Genomic DNA, 27,230 nt, shown 5'->3' with positions numbered 1-27,230 from the left:
TCATTGAACCTGAGAGTCGGTCATAGAAAGATGCACATATAGGCTGCATTGATCACACTCTCGATTGGACGTGGATGAACGTAGTTACAAATGCGTAGCAGTGAAATGAAATTTGCGGCTGCCAACAGGCCATGTAAGATGAGCTCCCACCAAGGTGAAAAAGCCAGTGCAAACAAACAGAACTCGATTCAATGGGGGCCCTGACCTCGGAGTTGGATAATGGTAGCAAACGTGTCGCCATAGGAAGGATTCCAAGCCTTGAGTCTCAATGCAGAAATCATGACTGATCACCGTACCAAATGAATTGCCTAAAGGAAAGGATATCCCAGCTATGCCTCGGCGCACTCCCTGTTTAAGCGTCTTTCAGGCTCACCTGCCGCATGCATAGTAAATAAATTACCAGCTGTACTAGCACTTTCTCTTCAATAGACGACTGAGCCTCCCAGAATTTCATCTCATGCCTCACGCCAAGTCGCGATGGGGGGCGGCACTAATAGCCTCAACCATGGAATATAAGCATTTAGCTTTGGCGGACCACAACATCAATGCTCAACCTGTTGCAAGCACACAATCAAGAACAGACTGTCGGGGGTTCTCCTCGGTACATGGACTAAGATAAGGATCCATTCCGCTTTTCAAGACCGACTGACCGACAACCGACTTCATATCATCAGGCTCATCATCACTGATTATTTGGTGGCTCGGGATGTCTCACAGCTAGACATTCTCTTACCTACATTATGTAAAGTCACAGCAAGCTTCAGCATGCATAAGGACCCCCAAGACGCTAGAGTTCCGGGCATCAATGACCGGGCATGTGGGTTACGAAACTTGTCGTTGCAGGACGCAACCAATTTCCCGGGAGGAGGGCTCCCGGCACGATGGGACGAACGATGTCCTGGGTTAGCTCACCGGCGGCAGCAATAGGGTTACCCATACCTCCGACGGTGGGCTTCGCCCTTGTCTTCCGCATCCGCAACAACGTCCTCCGAGAGATCAGGGAACCTCTTCCGCATGTGGCCTGGTTGTTACTGAGCGTGGAAGGGAATCCAAGTCACCGTCTGGGGACCCAATATCAGCAAGATAAGTGTTGACAGACCAAGGTAGCTTGTGCCTCTCCAAACATTGAAGGTACGCATACGTAGGCAGACCAGACTCTCGTCGATCAGAGCTCCTCGCAGGGGCTTACGGCCCTCGACGAGTCTTCCGTCCGACGCAATCGAGTTTCAACTGAAGAACACCCTCTCAGTCGACTTCGTCCCAAGATTCCACGTCGGTCGTGATCTGATGCATGGAGGAAAAGGTGGAACCAGAGCCAGAGACAGAGGGGAAATAGAAGAGGGGAAAGTGTCCTACTACCGCCTGCTTGTCTTGCGCTCACCCCGTGCCGTATGGCAGGTGCGGGGTTACTTCCGGGGCTCACAGTGCATTCAATGTTCCTTCCTCAGGTCGTTGGCGCTAGGAGCTGTGATTGCTGTGGGCGTGGCGCAACTGCATGGCCACAGCAGCCCGCATGTGCACTTCGGCTGTTCATTGGTTGAGCTTCCTAATGTGTCTGATTGGTCAAGCTATGCGCCCGGGCTCCAGTCTCGCCTTCCAGTCGACGACAGAGAATCTACCTAAACTCACCGCAGGTACGTACCGGCTCATCGGAGAGGAAGGCTGGGAACCTGGCTGATTCAGACGTCAAACATTGGTGTTTGGTTGGTTGTCGAAGAATCGACTGCAACTTCAGCAACGATCCAGCGATTTACTTTTACCAAATCAACTTCAATCATCCCATCAAATCGGTTCAATAAGGTAGCTTCGACGGTTCCATTCTCTCTCACTCTCTCCACTGCCGAAGAGTTCACATAATCGACGCATACGGAAACGCCTGGCCTCTCTCAGTCTCTTCGACCTCATAATATCAAGTTTGACACATCCCCTTGAATGGTCGACTGTCACCTATTACTGTGTCGCGGCATTTCGACTTGGCATATCGATCCTACGCACTCGAAAACGCGAGCAGCTCGTAGAATATTTGACCATTGAACTCATAGCCAGCGGCGTCACGTCGCTGCAATGGCAAACTCGAAGGCGTCGACTTCTGACTCTGCGGAAGCACTGCATGGACTTATAAACGATGTGGTATGTAAAATTTGGTAATTTCAAATACGTGACTGTAATGGCTGATCATATCCGCAGCTGGTCCAAACAGGCAAGGCACTGAAGTCTCTTAGCAAAGATGGCAGGCATCAATTCCAGGCCCAAGCCTCTTTACAAACAAAGATGCCAGAGATCATCGAGAGCTTCCACTGGAAACTGGATGATTTGGAGAGCGAGATAGTAAGTCACTCAAGTGAGGTCCCTTTCTTGCGTCTAGTAGTAACACCGACGGCAGATACGGGCCAAGGCTGCCCTACAAAGAGATTTGGATCGTTTCCAGCAGGCAAGACAACCGGTGGAACAGCCTGCGCCAGTCGAGGCGCAGACCAAATCACCCATGGCCATCGACCTCGACTCTTCGTCTCGAGAGCCAACGCCTCCTGAGAATGAACCCAAGACCACGGAGGCTACGGGTCCGCAGAGGGTTCCCGCAGAACCAAGCACAGCACCATCAATGGCTCCGTTCCCTGACATGGGCGTCGGCTTCCAGCCAGCGCCCGAACCCAGTCCCCAAGTGAAGCAGGAGATGACACCAGCACCACCTGCTGCACCACCGGCTATGATGGCCCCTATGGGCGAGATCAAGCAGGAGTTTAAGACCGAGCCGCCAAGTTCGCAACCTCAGCCTTCAGGTGCCCCAGAGGCGCCCATGGATGACTTGTTTGGTCTTGGTGACGACTCTGGAGGCGGTACTGAGGGCAACAACCCAGAGTTCCATTTCACGGATATGACCTTCAGTTTGGCGCCACCCAGCAACGAGGCACCAGACCAAGCCCAGGTACAGGATGCGGCCATGGACATATCATTCGGCTCCGGCGACATAGGCAGCGACCTCTTGTCGCTCGATAATCTCCTTCCTCCAGATAGCGCTACGAAACAAGAGACTGGTGCAGCCCCGCCAGCCTCGGCAGGAGCAACAGCGTCGGCAGCTAGCCAAGAGAAGCCGGTGGAAGCCAAGATGGAGAAGCAGGAGTCCACGAACATCGACGATCTGTTCAACCTCGATGGGAATACAAGCATGGAGAACATGGACCTCGATATGAACATGGGCGGCGACGGGGGCGATGGTAACAGCTTCGATGATATGTTTTTTGGAGACATGACAGAAATGGAGCACGGCAAGTTTGACGATGCCTTTTTTGGAATTCAGTAAATTCGGGGTACCTTCGAATTATTTGTGCCGGCCGACATGGCTCGGGCTCGCTTTTCTTGCTATTTATGAGGCGTCATGAATGCTTAAAGGCGTCATGTTTGACGCCCAAGCACGGGGAGTAGAAGTTGCCCATTTTAGAAAGTCGACTTGGCTACATCCACGCACCGCGAGTGTCATAAGCCACTAGAAAGACCCTTTGAGCTAGCCATTGCTCAGAGATTTCCCAAGCGGAGAACGTTCTGGCAAAACTCCAAGTCAAAGCATTGTGCAAGGAGACTGAAGAGCCGAGCCAATCTATAGTTATGACATTATTCTTGCGTCCTGGTGACTATCTCACGTATAGGCTGTTTTTTGTCCGAATGAAAGACGGGGATCTCTCAACAGACCTAGCCTTTGACGGAAGCTTGATCACGGCGGGGTGCGCATCTCGTTTACCTCGAATCAAGCGTCTGAATTGTGACTTGGTTGTTAGTTGCGAGCACAGTCACTTTACTCATTGTCATAAGTTTCTATTGAAGCAACTTACAAAGGCAATGGAGATCAGCACCATTCAAACAGAAAGGATAAGTAGCAGCAGAGCAAGAGGCCGACATTGAATACTAACTCTACAACACTGGTTTCTTGGCAAAGTCATCTATGATTTCCAGTTCCGCACCGTTTTCGGCCAACTCGGACGCACCAGCCTTCATCGATGTCCGCTGTGCGCTGTCCTGCTCCCAGTCGTCTATCTCTGCATCTCTGTATCGTTGGGTACAGCTGCTACGGCGTTGATTCAATCATTCCTGGCTTCCTTGCCGAAGCGCTTGTCGTTGAATGTGTCCTTGAAGCGGTGGGATACATTCTGAGGTGATAACAATAGATGGTGAATGATGACGGAAAGACAGTTGCTTGAAAGATGGCAAAGTCGGTCGTGTTGTGGCAAAGGCGGATGGATGTGTGAAGGTTGTAGTCTGAAGTGAACGACGACCAAATATTTTGAGGAAGTCACGGACGGTCGTAGGCTTGTCTAGTATGAATGAAGGTGCCAATGTCCCCTCTGGAGAACATCCCTCCCGTGGTGGCACTTGCTGAGCATATATCCCTGGTTACATCGGGGGTATCTGACGAAGCATGAGAATCATCAACAAAGCTGTAATCTTCGAGGCTGCCCTGGGTAAGATAACAGCTAGACATCGACTTTAACTTGCATACGTCGGAAACATGAGCGAATTTGCATTCTTCAACTTCTGTTTGACATGGTTCTCTAGTATACCTACATAGGCCAATTTGGTATCTGTATTGTGTCGTAATATAATGCCGTGAAGGATTCCTAGTACATGCCCAATGCTGCCATGCAAATGCGAGAAATTTACGACAACTGCCACCCCCGCATCCTAACATCCCAGTGGAGACGGAGCCTTGTAGTCGATAAGTCAACCCTCGTAGGCCAAGACCTCGGCTTCCTCGTGGCCAATTTCAATTCATGTCTCTTGGGCGAGGCCTTCGGCGCCCGTAGCTGAGCTAGTCCCCAGCATCAGAAGATTCTGCAGTCTGAGAGGGACCTGAGCGGCCGTCAATAAGGGCCCTCCTGAAAGTTTCTGCACCTTAGCCCGTCTGTTTAATTGTCTAATAACAAGCAAACGGGGGCAACAATGACATCCACACCGAGTCTCTATAAAAGAACCCTCGCAGAGCGTCTGAATCGGTGCGGGAAAACTCCAAACAAAAGGGCGCAAAAGAAGAAAGCATCGGGCAGGGATTACTCACCACCTGCTTGACTCCCATTCCAAAATCCAGCCGCAGCAGATTTTGAGTCGCTCTCTGACGCTTCGTGTTTCCAAAAGTTTGTACTTCTCGTATTCCTTGGCTGGCAGGATGCTGGCAAACCACCAAGGAAAGAGTGCCGGATCGTTGGGGCATTCCCCATAAATAGCCAGCATTCGTTGTGCCAGCCACGGCACGCTTTGTTGCCTCATTCTCTGCACAAAGGAAACACCCAAGGACAGAAGGTCGCTAGTTGGCATTGTTGAGAGATCCTCGGGGGTAGTCGTGAGTGGTCTCGGCAAACTCGAGTCTTCGCTCTGGTGTGTAGCTGCGCTTTCGTATCTTTCTAGGGCTTGTTGTGTCTCGGTTGCCTCTAGATCTTCTTCCTCCGCGATCGATATGTCGTCAATCCGTTCAATTTTCCCCACCAAATATCCATCCAAAATGCCATGTCTGGTTATTCTAAAGCGTGATATGCCAGATGTCTCGATCAGGCTCCTGCCGTCTGCAAAGTACTCGGCGTTCACAATGCGTAAGAGGGTTCCGTATTGTACAAAGTGTGTGTCGTTAGCTGTCCGGGGTCGTTGAGGTAGCACCATGCCGAAAGTTCGGTCGCCCTCCAAAGCTCGGCGTATCATCAGGCGATAGCGCGGCTCAAAGACATGGAGAAAGGTCGGCATCATTGGAAACGACAATGTGCAGACAAAAATAGGAATATCAAACTCCCGATGTCTGTTCATTGCTTCCGCCGCCAAAGCATCGCCTCTTGTGAGAACGGCATCGGCCCAAAAAGTCTGAATGATGGTTTTCAGACTCTCATTTGATGGGCATGACTCCTGGTATAGCAGAGGGCTAACTGACAACCCTCGTCGACAAATCGGACAGTAGGAGGAGTGGTCCAACACGCGGTGTAAGCACGATCGACAGAAAGTGTGGCCGCAAACTGTCGTGAGAGGGTCGTAGAACAAGGCATAGCAAACCTGGCAGTCCATTTCCGTGCGTACAGATTCCTTTACTTTGGAAAATGTCCTTGAGTCGATTGATGTAGCCTCATCTCCGAGTGACGAGACTTCGGCAAAAGTGACGGCTGAGTTGTAGTCCAACTCGCCTGTATCTGCCAACGTATAGACTGCGAGCAGGGGGCCTCCTTTCACAACCCTCGCCACTTCTGCGTTGTCGTCCCTCATATCTGACTGCCCAGCACCTGAACTGTTGATGATGACATGCGTGGAGATCTCGGCTTTGGTGCTCGTCTCTTTCGCCTTCTCCATCTCAGACTTGAAGTTGTTGACTGCCTTGGTGAGAATGACATCAACGCCACAGTCGCCCACGGCATGGTTCTTCCCACATTCCACATAAGGGCATTCGAAGCCTTGTAATCTATTTGGCGTGGCGGGATATGATATATTTTCTCGAGTGTGTGTTTCTGGGACACATTGTTTACAGAGGCTTCGACCGCAAGGAAGTGTAATTGGCTCTTGGAGAAGGTGGGAGCATTTTCGGCATTGTATCAGGCGAATGACTCCTCGAATTTGGTCGCCCTCCAGTGGCCGTTCGACAGTGCCATGATCCTTTTCGTCCTCGGCTTCGTGTACCGGGTTGGACGTGAGGGCCGATGGTCTGCTCTCGACGACTCGGGGTTGGTCGGAGGACATGAAGCCGTCTCCACCAGCTCGGTGCTGGCACAGCTTAGGTAGATGTCTGTACGAGTTCGCGACCGGTTCGTTTCGTAAATGACCTTTTCTTCCCTAGCACGATCCTGCTCTCGTGGTGTATAATGGACGTATCGTCGGTGAGTCGAGATAGTTAAACGAAGCGCCGCCGAGGTCGAGTGGTGGAGGATGGCTATGTATTTCGTGTAGCCACCTGAGCGTATGTAAGATCCAGCAAGAAAGAGACGGGGGGACAGTGACCAGGGGTCATATATGCGGGATCACCAGGGCTGCAGAGGTTCCAGAAACGAGCGGATCTCATGATGCGCCTGAACGAGATCAAAAGCGGACAGGTGAAGAGAGACCGGCAAAGCTAGTAGACCGAGGGCCGGAGCTAGAAGCTGGAGAACTGGCGGGATGCATGTACCGAGCCAGTGTCTGTCGCATAGAAAGAGTACGTTTGGGGGCGCGAAGGTAATGATGGTGGATAACAACTGGCAGGCGTCATACATTTAACGTCGAGTTACCAATTCGCTGGGCGGCTGGACGGTTTAGGAGGGGTGCGTTCGGGGGATGGTGTGGCCGTGCAATGAGGTCAATGAAATTGGAGAGAAAGGCAGAGGTGGGCTACGATTGGGGAGCCATGGGAGCGACATCTCAGCAACAAGCAGGAAAGAACAATGAGAGGAAGCAGCAAGAGAGCCGCCCCCGGACAGCGCCAGGCCCGGCGGTCCTTGTCGAGATTCCAAGGTCATGTCAAGTACCGGTACAAGTTGCGAAGTTCGCGGCAGGCGACGACGCATGGGCGGGCTCTTGTGGCTCTTTCCCAGATGCCCTGAACGGGGCCCCTTGCGCCTAGTCGGAAAAGGGTTTAGCGGGCTGTTGTCAGTAGCCAAATTTCTAGGCTAGTTGTGACGACACTTGGAGTCTTGGACACCACGGGGTCCAATAGAGACGGGCGAGAGAACCTGAAGCGTGAGTGCGAGAACGGGAGACCGATTGGGACAACATGGCTCAATCAGTTTTTGTTCTCCGTGCCTAGTGCATTTTCTTTCTAGATTTTCCCTTCTCAACGGCTGCACGGCGGGCTGATCGACTGTGGGCTTGCCTTACCTTGGAGCTACGAGCTGCCTTTGGTTTTTACCGGCACTAACTGTTCTTCTGATCTGCAATTCCCAGTAGCTGGAAACTCTGTAATATTTGTGGAGCAGTGTTTACGCACATTTAAACTCGGTAGATGTCCTAGATCTTCAGCTCATCTCATGTGCTCAAAGACGCTTGATCGGGGTGTTTTTGCCTCTTGCCTCGAATTGATGGAGGGGTCGACTGCCTGATTTGTTTCGAGGGAGCCTTAGAACCTAGACAACCTGCCTTGTGTTATATGAGTTTTGCTGTCGGACACTGTCAATTGGTACTTGCAGGTTTACAGAGATACGGACCTGTGGTATGACGCAATTCAGCATCTTGTTGCCCCTCTTTTGGATATCTGTTCTGCGGGCTTGCTGGAAGGTGCACACGCGCTGTCGGGACTGCTTACCTCAGCAAGACATGAGACAACACATGCCACGTGATGTTCGGAGGATGGCCCGCCTCCACGAGTCCCTCCCGTCTGCTCTTGTCTGTTCTGGTCCGAATCCCGGCCGGGATGTATTGCAGGGTAGGCGATCTATCGACTTTGCGGCAAGACACAAGCAATCTCTCGTATGTCGTGGGAAAAGATTCAGTAACCGTAAATCTGCAAGGGACTCTCCATCTCCCCAAACCGTCCAACCAACAATTTCCGAAAGGCCAAAACCCGAAATACCACTGTGGCCGGCAACTTACGAGTACGACTGCCACACCGCAAAATACTACCACGCACCTAGGTATTCGTGTCGGCCGCAGCCAGATCTCGATGCGGACGAGACCCAGGACCCTGACATCAGCAAGCATGGCCATTCACCACGCTTCATCCATGCCGACAAGTACCACGACTTCGCGAGTACCACTGGGCGGACGCCTCTGTCTCTCATCAGGGAAACTTGAGGCAACAATGTGTGCCTGTGGCCCGTATTCCCACACAAAACTGCGTTTTTTCCTCCCACCTCGATGCTTGAGTCGGACGAAGATGAGCCTTCTGGAAAGTGATCGCAACTGCTTTTAACGATCCCGCTCGGTTCTATTGTGGCCGGCAATCGGCGCTAGCGCCTGCACGTACCCAAGACAGCGCAAACATGCCCGGGCAAGCCAGGGTCCAGCGTTTTTTCCAGCGCCTTGTTCGCTGCCGCGCCCACTCAGATGCAGCTCAGCTTCTCAGATCCAGTGCGTCATGACACTTTGGCTACTTTTCGCCCCTGCCTTTCACGCCCGCTGCTTTCTGTACCTCTCGCTCAACATTGAAGTTCTGGACTTGTTGGCTATTTTCTTCTCGGCAATCTAGGCAATAAGTCGCCCTATTAGGTCTGAGAAGCGCAGAACTGACTTATCCTTCGGGCGACCGTGTCTCGGATGTCTCCCTCTCAGTCTCATGAGCATCTGCAACATGACTTTTTTCCCAACTCGGTTTCAGCTCTGGCAAGTCCTCATTGGCCCTAGACCTAGTCCTCGATTCCCATAATTCCTAGTCCTGGTCCTGCTTACTATTCGTCAGCCTCGGATCTTGACTCTTGACTGATCGCAGTCCTAACACTACTAGACAATGGGGCTGCTCATCGCTCACGAAGCCTAACAAATGTGAGTAGTGCCCCGAACAACTAGCCTCTTTGGTCGAAGAACGCAGACAGCAGGATCTCGATTCAGCCTTGCTCAAGCAATGTAGTGGCGTAAAGTCATGAGGCTACTCACATACCGCTCGCTTCCTGCGCACTAGCCAGATGTTGAGCTTTTCTGCGGTTGCCACTCTGCCAGCCGGTCTTGCGCCTGTCCCTGGCCACAGACGTCTTGCGTGGCTGTTGCCGCCGCCAGCCATCTTCACCTCACAGATAGTCAATGTTGCCGGGACCGCGGAGCCTGACTTGCCAGCACTAAGTGTATGTTAGACGCGCTACTACCTTACGAGGCAACGAGAGTCGTTTGATGGCTCGAGTTCGACTCTAGAGTAGCGCAATTCGCACTACACCTATGCCCGGAATAGAAGTGCGAGGCGAAAATCTATCGAGTATCACATCCTTCAACTGTTCCGCAGTTTTAGCTTCTCATTGGGCGTTGTCGACTAAAATCCTCAGCCACTGGGGATAATATATGTGACAAGTAATCACTATCACTGCGGGCGTAAGTTGCTGTAAGACTGTTGTTACACCACAAACTTTCATCTCCTTGGTCGGAAAATCTGCATAGCTCGGCCAGAAGAGAACAATGTCTCGGTACCACGAGAGAAAAAGAGAAGTACCAAGGCATGCACGAACTAGGCGCCGAAGTTCTCTAAGAAATTGGGAACCAGTCGGCTTCGTGGCTAATACCATGTTGCATATACTGTATGATGTTAGTCTCTGTGTAACCACGCAACCTACCTTACCTTTCTTGTCTGTAACGAGATCGTCATATGGACTCAGCAACTGAGCTTCCAGTTTCAGAGCAGATCTTCGGTTCTGTACCAGCCATTTGACCCCATGTTTGCCCATCAACCCCTCGAACCCCTCCATTCTACCCATCTCAAGGGTAGATGCCGCCATTTGAACCCCACTCGCTATTCTTCCCCTCATCAGCCAAAAAAACGCAACCTAATTCGAGTTGAAGCTGTGGCTTTCTTCTGACTTTTGGTTGCCCAGCCGAGTCTGTGCGATTGGAAAACATGCCACAATAACGCGGCAACGCGTTCCAAACCCTTGCTTACCCTCACCGACAACTCACAGAAGAGGAAACTTTCCATGTGACAGTTTGTTGACATTGAGGAAGCTTTCGGAGGATTTTTCCTCCCAATTCTCTCCCACTTCTTCTTTTCTTTACTCTACCAATTGACCGACATTTGCGGACTCTAGTATCTTTGCTATAGCTTTCTATCCAAAGCCAAGTCTGGAACTCTCATATTCAACAGCTTTACTTATCCTACACCGCAGCTCTTCTCCTCCCGCCTGCTTCACTTTCCACATCGGCGTTGAACATACTTCCCCCTACGTCTTCCCTATCTACCCATCATGTCTTCCCTCAGCCTCCCCTCCCCCGAGCACCGCGCCAAAATCATTGAAAAGTTCACGGAGCTCATCGACGCCATCGAGGCCCACCCGGCCTGGAGCCCGCCGAACCCCCACAAGGGTCTTTTCCACGTCTGGGACTACGTCAACCGCTCCCGGTACATCATGACGGAGCTCGACCACATCCGCGACGGCGAGCCCGTGCGGTATCCGGAGCAGATCCCTCAGCAAGATATCGGTTAGGACCATTTTTGTTTGTTGAAATGGCATGACGCCCGCCTAGGTTCCAGTCCCTGCACGTGTTGTCCCTTTTCTTGTCGACCTTTAATTGAGGTCGGAAAGAGATGTATTGTCGGACCCCGTACCCGAGCCCACCCCTCCCCCCCTCCCTCCGAGCCGCGCAAGTGCGCGCGCGCGGGGGCCAGGCCGGCGGCACGGAGAAGTTGGAGTGTGGGAGGAGTACGGAAACGGATAAGGAGGAGGGGGGGAACCAAGAAAAAAAGAGGAGCCCGAATCGCTGACATGGAGAGTAACACTCCCAGGCGTACCAGGTCGCAGCGGCCCCGACGCAGCCGCGGAGTCCTTTGTCGACGTCTGCGGCCGATCGGCGACGGTCAACGAAATGATTGCCAACCCGAAGCTGCTCACCATGATTGGTCTCCCGCAGGTGGATTACGGCAACGATATTGTTTTGAGATCGCAGGCGGTTGTCGATGTCTTGAAGCAGGCTATCTGAAAGAAAAGAAAAAAACCGGTGGTGTGGACTTGGAAGAAGGAAAGGGGTTACCTACATCGTCGGCACACATTGGAAAGGCAAAAAGAAGCGAAAGAGATTGATTTGACATTGGCCGGGTTTGCCGTCAAGAAGCTTGAAAATATTGGGAAAATTTGAAATTACTACAATTCGAGGCAAATGCGGGAAAAGTAGAAGGATACACCAAACAGTCAGACGAAGAGCCCACTTCAGAGGAATACTGCAGTCAAACCTGACTGGTACGAAGTCGGCTTCATACACGTTGGAAATTGATACATCGAGATCAGATGGCTTGTTCACTCTTTTTTCTGTGCATTCGACGGACGACAGGATGGATGATGGCAGCATCAGTGTGATGATATGAGTTGGAATCCTAGTGTCGTGGTCTCAAACACGAAAAGGTACACCGGGGCAATGCATGGCTTATTACCAGCGACAGCCGCTTAGCAAAGCAGCATTTCTCGACGCTGGGAATATCATTACGCTATTTATACCAAATACAGTTCAGAATACACCCCTGGAATGGATATTCGTATCCATACGGATATGCCCCTTTTAACCGTTTCCAACCTTTCCAAGAATACAAAGCTTAGGAAACACTCATGACCCGAAATGATACAGTTTCCATCATGACAGACGATCTTGTCATCTGGTACCAGCCCATCGGCCACGTGCAGACGCCGACTTGTTCAACGCCAATCGTCTGCCAATGTTGCCAAAGCAGACGCAGCTGCAGAACAAAACACTGAGCATCCAAATGCCCGTCTCAATAGTTTCTTGGCTCGCGAGCCCACCGAGAGCGATGGGCTCCGAGTAGGCCCGCTCCGACTCGTTCCGGTAGGTCAGAGATGATGGTGTAGGCATCACATCTGGGTTGATGCCGAGGAGTACAGCCGATCCCGCCAAGCCCACAGCGGCCGAAAGCAGAAACCCAGGTTTCGAACGGTCGATCAAATACCACAGAAATGGGTTAACCAGCGCCAAAGTGAGAGACACCTGGAGGGTAGATGCCCAGGGAAGTTTTCGCTGCCCACTGTTAACTTTTCCAATTCGAAACTCACTTACACACGAATACACTTACAATGGCGAATACAATGCCAACAAAAGCGCCTATGCTGCGGACAACCACAGCCCAGTCCTTTACAGGGCTGACGTCTTCTGGTGGTGGGCTGCCGTTCGTCTCCTCCAAAACTACCTCCTCCTTTCCAAACGTATCCTCCCATACGCCATCGAACCAAGGGAGGAGGCCGCCTAGGCCAACGCCAGACAAGCCCCATAATGTAAGATACTGCCAGTCATAGCCGGGCTTCATCATACTGTCGACCTGGAACGATGAGAATCTGTGCTCATTTTGCAACCTCGTGACCATTAGTCCGTATCCCATACCAATCACAAAGAGAAGTGCAATGCGGGACAGGTTGAACAGGGCCGTGGTTGTTGTTGAGGGCGGCGGAGTCTTCGATCCACTTCGATACGAGGGCCGGCGACGCAACAGATTGGAGCGATCCTTCATGAGCTCGAATGTGGTGTCGTCAACATTGGCCCTCTTGATAGGTGTTTGCGCCCCAGTACCCCAGGGGGTATCCGGCTCATCTCGCGAGTCTCTGCCGTATGTGGTTGGCGAGTAGATCCCAAACAGCGTCGATGCGGTCATGTTAAGTACCGACTGGGCGCGAGGTATGGAGCCGGACTCTGAAGACGTTGTTTGGGCATTGTGCAGTCTCGACAAATCGAACTCAGGGTTCGGACTGGGGGAAGACGAGTTGTCTTCTGGAGGAGTCGGAGCAATGTGATTTAGTTCGAAGGGACGGCGAGGGATAGGCCTTATAAGACGGGGGCCGTCGTCGGACATGTTTGTAGTTCGTGGAGTAGCGGGGAAGAGAGGGAGGCGTTGGAGACTATAGGACACAATCAGTCAGAGAGCTAGTCGGCGAGAGGGTGTAGGGCTCAGTTATGTGCTCACAATAAAAGCGAGGGTGCAGGCTCGGGCTCCGGATGGCAGCGAGGTTCAATGTCTACGTATAAGAGTGCCCAGACGGTCCCCGCATTCGACTGTGCGGAAGGTGTTGTTGTCGTCACAGGTTAAGTTCAGACGAGGAGGCAAGTGTCTCGCCTCACGTGGGCTATGGAGTTTGCCTTGAGCTAAGATGATGAGAAATTCGGACGAACAGAGGTAGGTCGAGGAAGATTGGAAGAGTCGTGGTTGTGTAGTACTATAAGCAGCCAGGGTCGTATATTTTGTTGGGAAATACGACGGCTGAGCGTGGAGCGTGAGAGGTCGAGGTTGAGTTGGCTCGGAGGAGCTGATGCAAGACAACCCTGCCACAGGATGTCGTGGGAGTCGGCGGTGGGTGGAGTGGAGGGACGGCGGAGAGAGGAAAGAACCAATGTGCCTGTACCGGGGAAAGAAAGCAGTCGAGACGACCAGCTATAAACAGACGGAAGTGACGAAACTGGGCACAAGGCGGTAGGTTAGGGTGACGGGAGTGAAGGAGGCGGCGACGGCGGCATCATCTCTTAGAGGTCAGTTCGCTGTGGCTTGCTGGCGTCCGTGGCAGACGAGAGTAAGCAAGGCGTGAGGGTCTGTTCTTAGCGGCCGTGAGTCTGCCGCATGTAAGGTCGGTAGGAATACTGGCGTGTTTCTTTATGCGCGTCTCTGGTCCGGGACGACGACGGCTACGACCAAGGACGAGACACGAACGGTAAAACAGATGCGGGCAACAGACGAGAAGAGGGGAATCACAGCGTGATGGTGGTGTGGTCTCTGCGTTGTGTGGCTTAGTGAATAAACAGCAACGGACAAGCAGGTTGGAAGAGGTTGCATGGGAGTTACGAGCAGGAGAGAAAAGTGAGAAGAGGGGAGTGGAGGTGACTGGGAAAATAGAGTAATATTCACATGTCTGGACTTTTCACATTTGGCATTGAGGTGCCTGTTTTGCAGGGACGAAGTACATTTTGTTTGGAGTGCGGATACTCGTTCTGTAGGTTGTGAATGTATATTCGTACCTTGCCTCGTACATGGGGTACTTTCGGAGGGAGTACCTTAGCTATGGAGACCTACCCATGTCTTTGCGGCTTGCCTGTACCGCAACATACATACCTCTCTGTTCTGCATCCATACCTACCTACGGCATTTTAGTCACCTCCAACGTGTGAGGCTTGCATTGCCTTCTCCTCTCTGGAATCTGCATGCATATGCACCTCACCTGCCGTTGACTGGATCGCCGTTGCAATCGTTGATAGTGTACATTACACTGAGGTGGTGCTGATGCTGATATGCTGCGTGACCACAGTGACCAAACGGACTGGAGACCGGAAAGTAGCTTGCCAAAAAATTCTGCAGTTTTTACACACACCTTTTCGTACCTGCACATAATTAAACAGTCTTTCCCCCCGCTGTTGAGCATTGGCATCCCTCGGATTGGTGAGCAGCGAAAAGAAGCATGCCCGGGCGTATGAGCCGGGAAGCTAGGGGACTCCAGGTCCGCCAAGCCCCAACTGCGTGCAAAAGCTGTGTGTCCTAGTGGAGCCACATGACTGGGTGCAAGGAGCGTGCAGCAGGCGCGGAAGGTCCCCTCGACACCAGATTTGGGCTCTTGAAATGACATTCTTGACCTGCTGATTCGCCGCTACCCCACACTCTGCTAGCCCGTCACCCCGTTTCGCAGGCGCACCAAGCTACACCACAGCGCTGATCGCTCCCGGCCAGCCAGACCGGTACACAAAGTGGAAGCGGCTGACCGCGTTTCTTTCCCCTCCAGTGCCTCCAAAACCCACCGGTGCGATCCCGTGACAGTACCAGCTAGCTCTCCGCTCTTTCCTTCACCTGAGAACTGGACTTCCTCTCCACACTGTCCTGGCATAGTCTACCACAGTATGTACTTGGTAAGAGCCGCGAGAACACCCTTGCAAGCGTGACCGAACGCCACCCTTACCTCCCTGCCAGCTTAGCTAATGCTTGGTACTCGGCGTGAAGAGGGGCTATTGACCGTTTCCGAGCAGTCCGCGTATTCAGACATGTTCCTTGATCAAATTCCAGGAGAACGAAGGGGGGATACAATGGAGATGAAAAGTCGCAAGTTTGAGTCATGACTAAGACGCAATTGTTAGACTTAAGCCCAGCAGGACTCTCAATCAGGGCAAGGTAGGTACCGAAGGTCCAAAGGGGCCCAAGGGGGGGGGGGGGAGCGGGAAGACGGCGATAGCCTTGCTTCCCGTGGACCGTCGGGGTCTAATGTCTTGCCGGCTATCAACCCTCGTGCTATTTCGAGTCACCATTTTCAGAGACACAGACAAGAAATCCGAGTTATATCACCCGTTACTCAGACGTTGCACGCTCGAAGCCACGCCTGTGAAGAAAACTTTGAACACGACTCTTGACACGCGTGGTATTCCTTACTTTCTCGTGTCTCTAGATTCGGCACATGTCTTGTCAATTCCGCCCATTCCCCATATTACACTAATTAAAGTAGTCAGCCCGTTCTGCAAATATCTCGGACTTCTTAGCCTACCACGCCCTCATGGTCCATCACCACCAAACTTTGATCTGAAGCCATAGCCAGGATCAAACCCTCGGGCCTTCAACCCATCGAGCCCGTCGACGCACCTCCGCAGTAGTTGTAAACGCCCGTGCCAAAGAACAGAACTGGGGATTGGCATGCAATCTGCAGACTAATACGAGACACGTTTGATGCCGATCAGCGGATTGCCGCACAGGCCAGTTTGAGAAATCAACGACCCGACGACTGGTAACGGTAAGTCGGAGCCGTCTCTCCGACCACCGTTTGAAATCCACACTCCTCTTCGGTCGGAATGGACCTCTACAATGCCCGAGGGGCTGGATTCGACGCGATAATTGCTGTCACACGGATATCTTGGATTATCATTGCTATTGCACAGTTGCTGTAGTTTACTCTTCATCGTCGTCATCCTCAGACTCGTCAGAATCCTCATCCACCTCGTCCTCGCTCTCCTCCACTCCCTCTGGCCGAGGGATCATCGTGAATGCCGCTACGCATGTGATGCGGTTGTTTGTGCTGTAAGTTCCCAACAATTTGCCAGCCTTCTCGCCCTTCCCGGCGGCGAGTTCCTTTGCGCCAATTTTCCAGACTCGCAACTTGCCATCACTGCTGCCAGCAACCACCAGCAGTGCCGTGGAATCACCCTCCTGGATTTGCAGAATGGCTGTGTCTTTGATGCGGCCAACAACACCGTCGTCCTTGCCCCCGATCTGAGCGACCAACTTGGCGCTCGACAGGGTCTTGTCTTCTGATTCGGGCTTCTTCAAGTCGTCAGCCTTGGTAGAGAAGAACAAAACCCGTCCATCCTCGGTGCACACCGTCAATAGGCTTGACTCGGATTCGCCGTCGACGGTGATGTAGGAGAGGTCGTGAATCTTTGTCCGCGTGTCGGGCATGACACGGCATTTAGGGACACTGTCCATGCCAAAGACGATAACGTCTCGGTCGAACCCAACCGCGAATTCGTCCTCGTCCTCTGTCTTTCCCCAAACTACTCTCCGTCCCTCTCCCGTAGAATGTCTTCCTTCTCCAACCTCCTGCAACATGCTGCGATTGAAGTTCAGGACACCGGCCTTCTTGCCAGTGACAAGATTCCACAGTCGCATACACCGCTCGCCCTTGCTGACGCTGATCATCAACTTCATGCTGGGGTGAATGGCGAAGTCGTTGACACCGGATGGCGCGCCGCCAAAGGGCGCGGTGTCACCGCTGGGCCTGCCCGAGGCCTGGGCTATCGGTGCCTTGATAGTCGACAAGACGGACCAATCCCTCGTTCTCGCGACGGCAATTGTGGAATCCTCGCTCGAGGAAAGCAGCTTCGATCGGGTGGGGAATGATAGCTTGGTGATGCTCGACGAGTGGTGTAGTAACGTTCCCAGTTCTCTGTTCTTGGGGTTCTCGAGAATAGGGCGAGCGGAGACGGCGGAGAGGGCGTCCTGGTTCTTGCGGTTCGGGGGATGCGCCGAAAGGTTGTAGAGGTTGATGCGCTCGTCGGTGCCGCCAGACGCCAAAAGGACCTTCTGGCCTTGGCCGGGGATGGGTGCTGAGAGAGGGGATAGGGCGATGCAGCGGATGGCCGAGGTGTGCGCAGAGAATAGGAAAGTGTCAGCGAACTCGACCTTACCCTCTGGCTTGACTGTCGCAGTAACGCCATGGAGAACTCGGTCGTAGGAGCCGGTGACAATCTGTATCGTCACCTCTTCGGCGGGGCCCGTCACAGTTGTTGATTTCTTCGCCTTAGACGCCTTTGACGGCTTAGAGATAGAGCCATTGGTGCTTGCTTTGGTCTTCTTCGAGGGTGCTGCCTTGGATGCGGGAGTCGCATCCACGATCTCGACTCTCTTTCTTTTGGTAACCATTTTGATTATCTTCGTCGTCGTTCCGTTGGGCCTGCGTAAGTTTTCTAGCGTGCAAGATCAGATTAAAAAAGTTGCAGCTCTGCAGCGCAAAGCGGCTCGAGACCCAGGCAAGGACCAAAAAAAATTATCGAATCGATAATTTATCTTATCGTTATCTGATATCGATAAGACGACATGGGTAAGAGGTAGGTAGCTGAATCTACCCCACCAACAAACTTGGATCTCTGCCTGAACGTTTACAGGATCAGACGAGTCTCACACTTGGTGCCGCCTGGCATGCCTCTCTGGCCCAGCTGCTCAGCCAATGACAACATGTCCGGTGCATTTACCCGACACTTCCCCGACTGCATTGCGAAACATGGAACAGGGTGTGCCAGTGTCTTGGTTACTTCCCAAGGCCTTAATGCCAGCGCTCCACCACTAACAGCGACCGAGGGACACTCCATACCTGCGAACTACGCACTACGCATGTCCAAGTTCAGGTCCAGCTGAATGGCAACCTAGAACCAACTCCTCCAAGACACCAATATACACCATCGATACCATCGGCACCTAAGAATGGCTTAATTGTTCCTTGCTCGGGTCGCAAACGCTCGTCAATGTCACTTTCGCTCTTCTGTTACTCCCGTGCTTTCTCACCGTCCAGCATCTCACCGACCTCGACCTCAACCTCCTCCCGCTGACCCACGACATCCTCGGCCTGGCTGAATCCTCCGAACGGCCACATCAACTACCGGCAACACTTTTTCGAAGCCATCTGGCCGATATGGCATCCTACGGCCATCATATGCCCGCTGCGGCTCCTCGAGCTGCTCACCCTGCCACCTATGGCGCCCCAATGCCTGCCCCTGTGGCCGCGGCGCCTGCCGGCACCTTCACGCCCGGAACGAAGATACAGGTCGGAGGTCACAGGGTAGTAATCCAGAAATACCTATCCGAGGGAGGCTTCGCACACGTTTATCTGGTAAAGCTTCCGAAAGCTGTCGATGGCACCGACATGGCTGTCTTGAAAAGAGTCGCCGTTCCCGATAAGGAGGCTCTGCGCAGCATGCGAATCGAGGTCGAGACTATGAAGAGGCTCAAGGGCCATCGCCCTATCGTCACATACATCGATTCCCATGCATCGGAAATGCGAGGAGGGGGATACGAGGTGTTTCTACTCATGGAATTCTGCAATGGAGGCGGACTCATCGACTTCATGAACACCCGTTTACAACACCGCTTGACCGAACCCGAGATCCTCCACATTTTTACCGATATAACAGAAGGTGTCGCCTGTATGCACTACCTCAAGCCACCGCTACTTCATCGGGACTTGAAAGTCGAAAACGTTTTGATCCTGAGCAATGGTTCACAGAAGCGTTTCAAGCTTTGCGATTTTGGATCTGCTGCTCCGCCGAAACCCGCGCCCCAGACCGTCGTCGAATGCAGACTTCTAGACGAGGATGTGCAGAAGCATACCACCATGCAGTACAGAAGTCCAGAGATGGTTGACGTCTACCGAAAACAGCCCATCGACGAGAAGTCGGATATTTGGGCTTTGGGCGTTCTCTTGTATAAGTTGTGCTACTATACAACACCTTTCGAGGACCAGGGACAGCTGGCCATTCTTAACGCGAGCTTCAAGTATCCCAGCTACCCTGTATTCTCAGACCGGCTGAAGAAACTTATTGGTGAGTAATAAGAGACACTGGCCACGTCATGATAACTAACAGAAGTAGCATCCATGCTGCGCGAGAGTCCTCAGGCAAGACCAAACATCTACCAGGTCCTCCGTGAGGGATGTGCGATGCAAGGACGTGATGTTCCGATTCATGATGTAGGAACCTTGTTTCACAGGCATCATGGCCATGTGACTGACATTTGCACAGATCTATGCCGGAAAGCAGCCCTCAACTCAACAGAGCAGACCCTCTGCTACGGAGAAGCCCCAACAAAAAGTCGGCGCCGTCTTCTCCCCGCCTGCTCAGCAGCAGGAGGCCATTCCCGATATTGTTCCTATGAGAAGAGGAAGGCTGCCGGCCGCTAACCAACAACCTCAGCCTTCCCAGGCGGCTAAACCAAGCCCGTCTCCTATGAGAGTGACAAACGGAGACCCTTTTGCCGCTCTAGATGCGCCCGCTACCAGTGCTGCGGCGGCGGCGCCATCCGTAGCTATGGCGGGGGATGTGGATGAATTTGCGTCTAGATTCCCGCCCGTTGATCAATTCTCCATCCTCCACGAGCATGGTACAAAGTTCAACTTCGACTCCCATACACCGCCCCCAGCACAGCAGCAGAGAGTCCCGGTCCCGAGGTCTGCCGACAGGTCGGCGGATCAGTTCCCGACATCCCATTCCCCGCCGAAGCACCAAGAACAGGCCAGACCGAGAACTGTTGCACCGGCAGTCACTGCTTCCTACCCGCCGCCAACAGTCAAGTCGCCTCCCCCAGGTACGGTGGGACTTACCAAGACAGCATCTGCTCCTCCAAAGCCAACGGAGATGAGCAGAGCGCACGCCATCATTAATAAGAACCCAGAACTGCAGGCGATCTCTTCACAGACCAAGCCGCAGTACCAGCCTCAGCCACAGCCGTCGAGATATGTGTCAACTGGGACAATGACAGCTTCACCTCCACCTGAACACAAGCCTCCGCAAGCGATGCCCGTGTGGAAGGTACCTGCGACAGATCATCACCGGTCTACGAGCCTTCCCCGTCAGCAAGACCAGGCTCTACCGTTGCGCCCAGGGAACGAAGAGGGGTCGCTGCCTCGAGCTCCCTCATATCAGCTGCGCCCAACGCATGTGCGACATCCATCATCTTCTCGACCGTCGCTTGAAGGAGGTCGGCCAAGTTTGGAGCTGCTCGATGCGAGTGCCCAGTCGAGAAGATCCATTGACGGACGCCCGCGCCCCGTAAGCACTCATTTGGAATCAAATCTAGATTTTCTGCAAGAGAAAGAAGGCTCCTCGAAGCCTCTTCCTTCTCCCGGTCTCATGTCCCCCAAGTTCCCCGAGAGGGTGCCATCTCCTGCAGTAGCAGAGCCGGAAGAGGAAGCCCCTATCGAGTCCAATGTGGACTTCCTGCGCAGTATGGAAGAGTCAGACTCGAAGAAGCGAGACTGGCACTCCAAGCATGGCAAACGCGGAAGTCTTAGCTCTTTATCCGGTACGAAGAGTATGTTTGCTGGCAAATTTGGAGATGCATTCAAACGTTTCGAGGGAAATCAAGCACCACCACCGGCTCGGACTCCGTCGCCACTCAAGCAGCTCGAGCGGGGTAGTGCATTGGACCCCATTGAGGGATCGGAAGCCACCGATGGCCGAACCGATGATGGTAAAGGCCTGGAGGAGACTGAGGATATGACACCGGCAATGAGACGTGAGGTGGAGCGTTTGCGCCTTGAAGAGGAAGAACGTCGTGTTGAAGCGGCTGCAGCGGAATATCGCCAAAGATTCACCAACCAAGCACCAGGTTCCGGCGGTCCCGGATCGCTGCCAAAGAGCATAGGAGGCGTCTCTCGGGCTGTCAGTATCCAAAACAGGGTTCAAAATCTGCTAAGTGAGGGCCAGAAGTCTTCAGTCCAAGTTCCGCGCACTGCTCAGGGGTACGGCATCTACACAGACACATCCTCGCCCACTAGCAGGGACAAGCAGCTTCCCGATATCCCTAGGAAGCCAGTGGGCGGCGCCAAACCTCGCCCCATGACGCCGTCAAACTCCTCAGATGTGATGGTTAACAAAGTACGGCCCTCCGCAAATGAGCCGGTTCCAACACCCGGACGGTCTACACCGGGGCCAAGGCCAGTTGCACCTCGGAAGCCAATGCACCTGAATAGCTTGCCGACCGGTGGTAGACCAGGCTCGCCGCCGAAGCAGCCCCACCCGTCGCAATTTATGTCTTCTGAGCATCTCGTAGGCGTAGGACTGCCCGGACGACCGGTGTTGGAGATGTCTGCCAAGGAGAAGGATGACTACGTTCAGGATTTCTCAAAGCGTTTCCCTAGTTTGGGCTCGATCGAGATGGTGGAGAGAGATCTCGCGGCGGAGGCGGGCGAGCAGCGAACTAGTAGATAGAGAGGCTTGGTTTAGCTGGTTACAACATCTGCCAGGCCGTTATAGAGACGGAGAAGGTTTTGGCTCTTTAGAATTGAATGTACACACTGGACAAGCGAGCGCATGGTTCGCCACGATTCCTGGATTTTATCTTTCATGGCGCGAACAGCGCTGTGCTGAGTCGAGGCCCCCTCCCTTCCAATAGAGCACTTTCTTGTACATATGATTGCTGGAGACGTCTCATAGTTGAAGAAAACAGTTGCATCATGACTCTTGGCCCCAATATTGGTTTGCTTTTACGTCCGTTCCCTTGCACGTGAATTCTCCGGCAGGGCGTCAACTGTCGGTGTAGCCCTGAGACCTTTGTACAATTCTGGGGAGTGAGGCTCAACGTCGTACCGCGTCCCTTTTGTACTGAATTATTCTGATCAAGAACTTTTCAAGTCATGCAGATAATTGTTCACAGAGATAACTTGGACGATCTTTTGAAAGTAAAAATTCAACATTGGTATCTTTAAGGTATAATAATGACGTCTCCCATCCTCAAAGCAGTACTTTTCTAGTGTTTGTACGCTCTATGCAAAGTTTCGCCTCCTTTTCAAATATCCCACAACCATGCTTTATCTACAAGCCACCTCTCCAACATAGGAGAGGAGCAACTTGTGCCATCTCTGGGATGTGTTACACCCGTCTAGAACAAGGCACGAGCCACCCGCTTGGGGAGGTTGGCCCAGGTCTTGACTTCCGCGGGCTCGTCGGAGGGGTCGGCGAGGACGACGCCTGACTTGAGGTCGACCTCGCGGAGGGGCACGTAGAGGCGCCAGTCGCGGGAGATAAGCTTCCAGAGGAGATAGAGGAAGAGAACGATCGGGGCGGCGAGGTAGGCCTGGAAGAAGGCCGTGGCATCGGGCTGTGCGTTGGGAGAGGGCTGTAATAAGGAGAACGTTAGCAATGTGATTCATGGCAAAGGTTCTGGGAAAGAGAAGGAAAACTTACGTAGAGAGCATTGTAGAAGGTGGCGATGAGGCAGATGACGTTGAGGAACAGGCCGACGGCGCTGCCCCAGACGCCCCAGGGATTCTTGTAGGGGATCTGGTCGAGGGTGAAGCCCTGTACCTTCCAGGCCATGCGCATGCGGACGTGGGCCAGGCAGATGGAGCCCCAAACGAAGAAGTAGGAGAGACCAGAGAGAGCGAGGAGCCAGCCGAAGACGGTGCTGCTGTCGGCGGACTCTCCGATGAAGGCGAGGAGACCAAAGGCGATCTGGATCAGGACGCACCAGATGGGACGGCCCTGCTTGTCGACGTAGGCGAGGAAGCGAGGAGCCATGCCGCGCTCGGCCATGGCCTGCATCGTGCGGGTGGAACCGAAAGTGCAGCTGTTGGCAACGGAGATGACGGCAATGGTAATGACGGCGTTGAAGATGGAGGGAAGGACCTTGATGCCGGCATCCTGGATGGCAAGGACGAAGGGGGAGGCCTTGGTGTTGGCGCCGGAGGAACCCAAGAGGCGGGGGTCGTTGGCCGGGACAATGAGACCAAGGATGAAGAGGTTGACAATGTAGAAGAACGCAATACGCCAGAAGACCTGCTTGCTAGCCATGGGGATGGCCTTGCGCGGGTTGTCGGACTCAGCGGCAGCAAGACCGACGAGCTCAGTACCACCGAAGGCGAAAGCAGCAACAACAAAGACACCAGCAAAACCGTTGAAGCCGTTCTGGAACGCACCAGGGTCGTGCCAGTACTTGGCACCGAGGTAGCCCTTGTCGCCGACGCCACCGCAGTTGATGACGATACCGAGGATGATGAAGCCGATGCAGGCGGCAATCTTGATAAGACTGAGAACGAATTCGACCTCTCCGTATCCGCGGACGCCGAAGATTTGGATAATGCCGAGAACGACGAGGAAGACAGCAACCCAGATGCCCATGTTGAGGTCATCGCGCCAGAACTTGATGGTGATACTGGCGGCAACGAGTTCGAAGGGCAAGACGGTCAACCAAGCGATAGCATAATCCCAACCCATGGCAAAACCCCTGGTGTACATGTTAGAAAAAGGGCCTTCCGGGTCGGCTAACGAGGCGATGTGTGTATACTCACCAGGAAGGGTCGACGAATCGGCAGACGTATGTGTAGAAGGCACCATTAACGGGGTACAAGACAGCCATCTCAGCGAGGGCCTGGGTAGTAAGCATCAACATGAATCCGACAATCATGTAACCGATAATCTATCATTCCTTTCGTCAGTCTTGAAACTTCCAATGCACTGTCGATGACCTCTTACCAAGGCGGCAGGGCCACCACTTCGAAGAGCACCACCAGAACCGACGAAAAGACCAGCACCAATAGCACCGCCTGCAGTACAGAGTCAGTAAAACTGCGAGGGCCCGAGAAGAACAAGGGAGTACGGTGAAGCTTACCGATGGCGATCATCTGCATGTGTCTGTTCTTCAGGTTTCGCTGGAGGGGCTCGCCCTTTGTGACAACTCCAACCTCCTCATCGTGAGATCCCCCGTAGCTGCCATTGCTGTTCACAACAGGGTCCTTGGTGTAGTGCTTGTCGTCATCGACAACAGTAGGTTGGTGCGACATCTTGAGGACTGATACCAAGTGAATCTGGCTCCTCGAGCTCGTTGTTGGTTTTGGAGAGAAACGAGGTAACGAAGAATGCAACCTATACAGCGAGGGTTGGCGCCAAGAGGCCCCGGTATATATACACACAGAATAGCAAGACAAGGTAGGCAGGTATTCTTCAGTTTGATGGACAGGCAATCGGGTATCAGCGTTTGATGCCGCGCACTCTGTCTCTCCCCCTGGGCCAGCTTGGGTGCAACAGGAGTGTACCAGTGCCATGGGGTCAGGACTCTGGCCTACCAGTCCCCGGCAACGCCGTCCTCCTAGTCCCGTTCTTCCGCATGGATGGCAGGTCGTACGTGAGGCCTAGACCCTAGACATCTCGGAGGAGGTGGACAGGACAAGCTTTCACCGATGATAAGACAGTTGGCCCCAACGGTACTAGAGCCAAAGCAGATTGGTTTAAGACCCTCGAGATGGGAGCGAGCCTGGGGGTGGTCCCATTGTCACCCGGCACGGCATGCGTATTGCTCGACAAGGGTAAGCCCATTCGTGTTAGCCTGGTTTTCGGGCGAAGCTTACACCAATTGGTAAGTGAGGTCGAGTAGATAATGGTCGTCGTGATTGGCTCAAGCGAGTTTGATATCTTGGCTTCCTCGGCGATACTCTAGGGTCAATCATACCCCCGGCGGGCCTCCCCAGCTTCCTGAGACTAGCCATCCCTTGTTCCATACCCCTGCACCTGTGATAAGCTGGGTGCGAATTGTAGTGGTACAGATAAGGAAGGTAAGCAAAAGGTTGTCATCAAGGTATATGAGAGCTCCAAGCCCAAGGCTTCAGGCTTAAGGGTGGCATGCTTCAGCAAGCTTTGCTTCTGTATATTCGGCTTTTCGTTCCTGGATCTTTTGTCGTGCCTAGCTGTCATCTTGTTGGCGCTCCTTTGGCGTTCCAAATAGTCAGTGGCATTATTCAATTGACTTCGAGTACAGCGACTGCCGTCGTCGTGGCTTCAAAACGGCAGTGCTATTGGCTTCGGCCTCTAGACAACAAGTAGTTAGACAGTCCGAAGAAGTGCGAAGAGTATCTCTGTTGGAGAGTGGTAAAGTCCTAGGCACGCGATCTTCGTACGCCAACAGACGAACGACCGAGTAAAAGGTTGCATGGCGCCGCCACTATCTGGCAAACAATTGCCGCATTCCTGTCGTCAGGCTCATTTTGTTCTAGAAGACTGTCCCATTTAGACCCGGGGGCCAGATGACTGACCAAAAGCCCCCGTTCATTGGATAGCAAGCAGGTGAGGCGTAGCGTCCCCCCGATGCGAACGGGTATGGCGCCATGATCTGACTCGGGACCAGCGCAACTAGTAATCGCAATGCTCGTGTCCGTCGCAATCTCAAATAACAATTGACAGCATACGATATGTGTTATCGCGATGAGATGGGCAGCCCTTCCAATGTGAAGAGGTGGCAAGAAGTGATCCGACAGGATGGAAATCGAGGTGATCGTCGCCTGAGGTTCTTGGTCCCTTGGACGCCGAGACAAATCAAGCTTTGGCGGCAACTGAACTTGGAGATATTATTGGCCGGCTTGAGGCCAAGCATTTGAGGGCATCTCTTGGAGTCTTGGTAATTAATTAGTCTTAGTTTCTTGACCACCCGCACTTCCTCTCCATCGCCCCGCCCCCATTCTGCTACAGCACTTTTGCTCGAAATCGCGTCCAGACGATCCGGTGAAGCGTGCGGTTTCTAGCCTTGGTGCAGGTGACCGATACTGCATCTGGTAGGACCGTTCCCGCGAAGGATGATGCCTTCTTCCTGAAGAGGAATGTGTCATTTTGTCACCGAACCGTCAATTGCCTCTCGGTTACGGAGTACTCTGCCCTTACTGCGTAGTGTAAATCGAGTGTCGTGGGGATCTGGGGTAGACGCCCTCATTTCGCTCTCTGCAGACACCTCCAGGCATCCCCCCGGAAGTCATGTTCGCGTGGCCCCCCTTCGTCCCGAATTGAAACAAGGGCTATGGAACACTTGATCTTTGCGCAAATTTGGCACCTTTGGTGCGAAAGTGTCTAGGTATGTAGTTATTGTGAAGGTGTGTTGTTTCGCTCGTCAATCACGGTTGGCGGCACCTGAGCGCTGTAATCATCGAGCAAAGCGCTCGTATCGCTCATCCGTCTCTACTTCCTATCATGTCGGATCACGGATCCATTCAGAGTGTTATCAGCTCTGCCCCCTGTTGTCGCAGTGGCCGGACTCGCCGAGAAGATGGGAATGGTGCGCAACCCCGCGTCAGACGGCAATCTATGTACTAAGCGTTCTCTGTGCAGCTATCGGGCGTCCTGGTCCTGAGGCGCCAAGGTCGCCAAGGTCGCCCGAACATGCTTCCCGTGGTGCCATGCAGCTCAGAGCTGTCACATCTTCAGCTCCAGCCCCGACCTGTGATCGTTGTCATGCAGTGGAAGCCATCCCGGGGCCAATCTGGACTTTCTGTAGACCAAAATGATTCTAGCGCACTTCTAGCTTCCATTAAGCCCGCGGTTGTGTTCCTATTGGTGGTGGTTGGATAATAGTTGCTACCATGTGATCTTGCAGCTCCCATCGAACGATTCACAACTTGGAGGCTAGAGCTTTCTGCGTATCCGTAGCTACCCGTCGTGAGGGCTGAGATGCATGCGAGGCGAGC

The 27,230-nt window shown here is 53.2% G+C and overlaps 9 protein-coding genes across 9 annotated transcripts; 4 read left to right on the top strand and 5 right to left on the bottom strand.

Moving 5' to 3' along the window:
- Nucleotides 1–2,064: 2,064 nt before the first annotated feature.
- On the top strand, nt 2,065–3,301 carry CTAM01_02027 (uncharacterized protein; the record flags this gene model as incomplete). The annotated part of the gene is made up of 3 exons (XM_060518067.1): nt 2,065–2,130; nt 2,188–2,328; nt 2,384–3,301. 3 exons carry the CDS (start codon nt 2,065–2,067, stop codon nt 3,299–3,301), a joined length of 1,125 nt encoding a protein of 374 aa, XP_060387601.1.
- A 1,742-nt stretch (nt 3,302–5,043) lies between these two features.
- On the bottom strand, nt 5,044–6,699 carry CTAM01_02026 (ATP-dependent protease La domain-containing protein; the record flags this gene model as incomplete). Its single annotated transcript, XM_060518066.1, has 3 exons — nt 5,044–5,838; nt 6,049–6,384; nt 6,568–6,699. The coding sequence occupies 3 exons, from the start codon at nt 6,697–6,699 to the stop codon at nt 5,044–5,046; spliced, it is 1,263 nt and encodes a 420-aa protein (XP_060387600.1).
- A 4,109-nt stretch (nt 6,700–10,808) lies between these two features.
- Nucleotides 10,809–11,541, top strand: CTAM01_02025 (uncharacterized protein; the record flags this gene model as incomplete). Its single annotated transcript, XM_060518065.1, has 2 exons — nt 10,809–11,043; nt 11,348–11,541. 2 exons carry the CDS (start codon nt 10,809–10,811, stop codon nt 11,539–11,541), a joined length of 429 nt encoding a protein of 142 aa, XP_060387599.1.
- A 663-nt stretch (nt 11,542–12,204) lies between these two features.
- Nucleotides 12,205–13,411, bottom strand: CTAM01_02024 (insulin-induced protein; the record flags this gene model as incomplete). Its single annotated transcript, XM_060518064.1, has 2 exons — nt 12,205–12,585; nt 12,641–13,411. 2 exons carry the CDS (start codon nt 13,409–13,411, stop codon nt 12,205–12,207), a joined length of 1,152 nt encoding a protein of 383 aa, XP_060387598.1.
- Nucleotides 13,412–16,468: 3,057 nt separating this feature from the next.
- On the bottom strand, nt 16,469–17,938 carry CTAM01_02023 (WD domain-containing protein; the record flags this gene model as incomplete). The annotated part of the gene is made up of 1 exon (XM_060518063.1): nt 16,469–17,938. The coding sequence occupies one exon, from the start codon at nt 17,936–17,938 to the stop codon at nt 16,469–16,471; it is 1,470 nt and encodes a 489-aa protein (XP_060387597.1).
- Nucleotides 17,939–18,704: 766 nt separating this feature from the next.
- Nucleotides 18,705–21,996, top strand: CTAM01_02022 (uncharacterized protein; the record flags this gene model as incomplete). The annotated part of the gene is made up of 3 exons (XM_060518062.1): nt 18,705–19,611; nt 19,660–19,757; nt 19,810–21,996. The coding sequence occupies 3 exons, from the start codon at nt 18,705–18,707 to the stop codon at nt 21,994–21,996; spliced, it is 3,192 nt and encodes a 1,063-aa protein (XP_060387596.1).
- A 670-nt stretch (nt 21,997–22,666) lies between these two features.
- Nucleotides 22,667–24,566, bottom strand: CTAM01_02021 (amino acid permease; the record flags this gene model as incomplete). Its single annotated transcript, XM_060518061.1, has 5 exons — nt 22,667–22,903; nt 22,972–24,010; nt 24,075–24,202; nt 24,259–24,329; nt 24,395–24,566. 5 exons carry the CDS (start codon nt 24,564–24,566, stop codon nt 22,667–22,669), a joined length of 1,647 nt encoding a protein of 548 aa, XP_060387595.1.
- Nucleotides 24,567–25,655: 1,089 nt separating this feature from the next.
- Nucleotides 25,656–26,051, bottom strand: CTAM01_02020 (uncharacterized protein; the record flags this gene model as incomplete). Its single annotated transcript, XM_060518060.1, has 1 exon — nt 25,656–26,051. A coding segment is annotated over one exon (396 nt), but the record flags the coding sequence as incomplete, so codon positions are not given.
- Nucleotides 26,052–26,645: 594 nt separating this feature from the next.
- CTAM01_02019 (uncharacterized protein) lies at nt 26,646–27,050 on the top strand (the record flags this gene model as incomplete). Its single annotated transcript, XM_060518059.1, has 1 exon — nt 26,646–27,050. A coding segment is annotated over one exon (405 nt), but the record flags the coding sequence as incomplete, so codon positions are not given.
- Nucleotides 27,051–27,230: the final 180 nt, after the last annotated feature.

The sequence above is a fragment of the Colletotrichum tamarilloi genome (assembly GCF_030869305.1).
Source record: "Colletotrichum tamarilloi strain Tom-12 chromosome Unknown Scaffold_4.1, whole genome shotgun sequence".
Taxonomy (NCBI): domain Eukaryota; kingdom Fungi; phylum Ascomycota; class Sordariomycetes; order Glomerellales; family Glomerellaceae; genus Colletotrichum; species Colletotrichum tamarilloi.
Note: the sequence above shows the minus strand (reverse complement) of the source record. Positions and strands in the feature narration are given on the sequence as shown.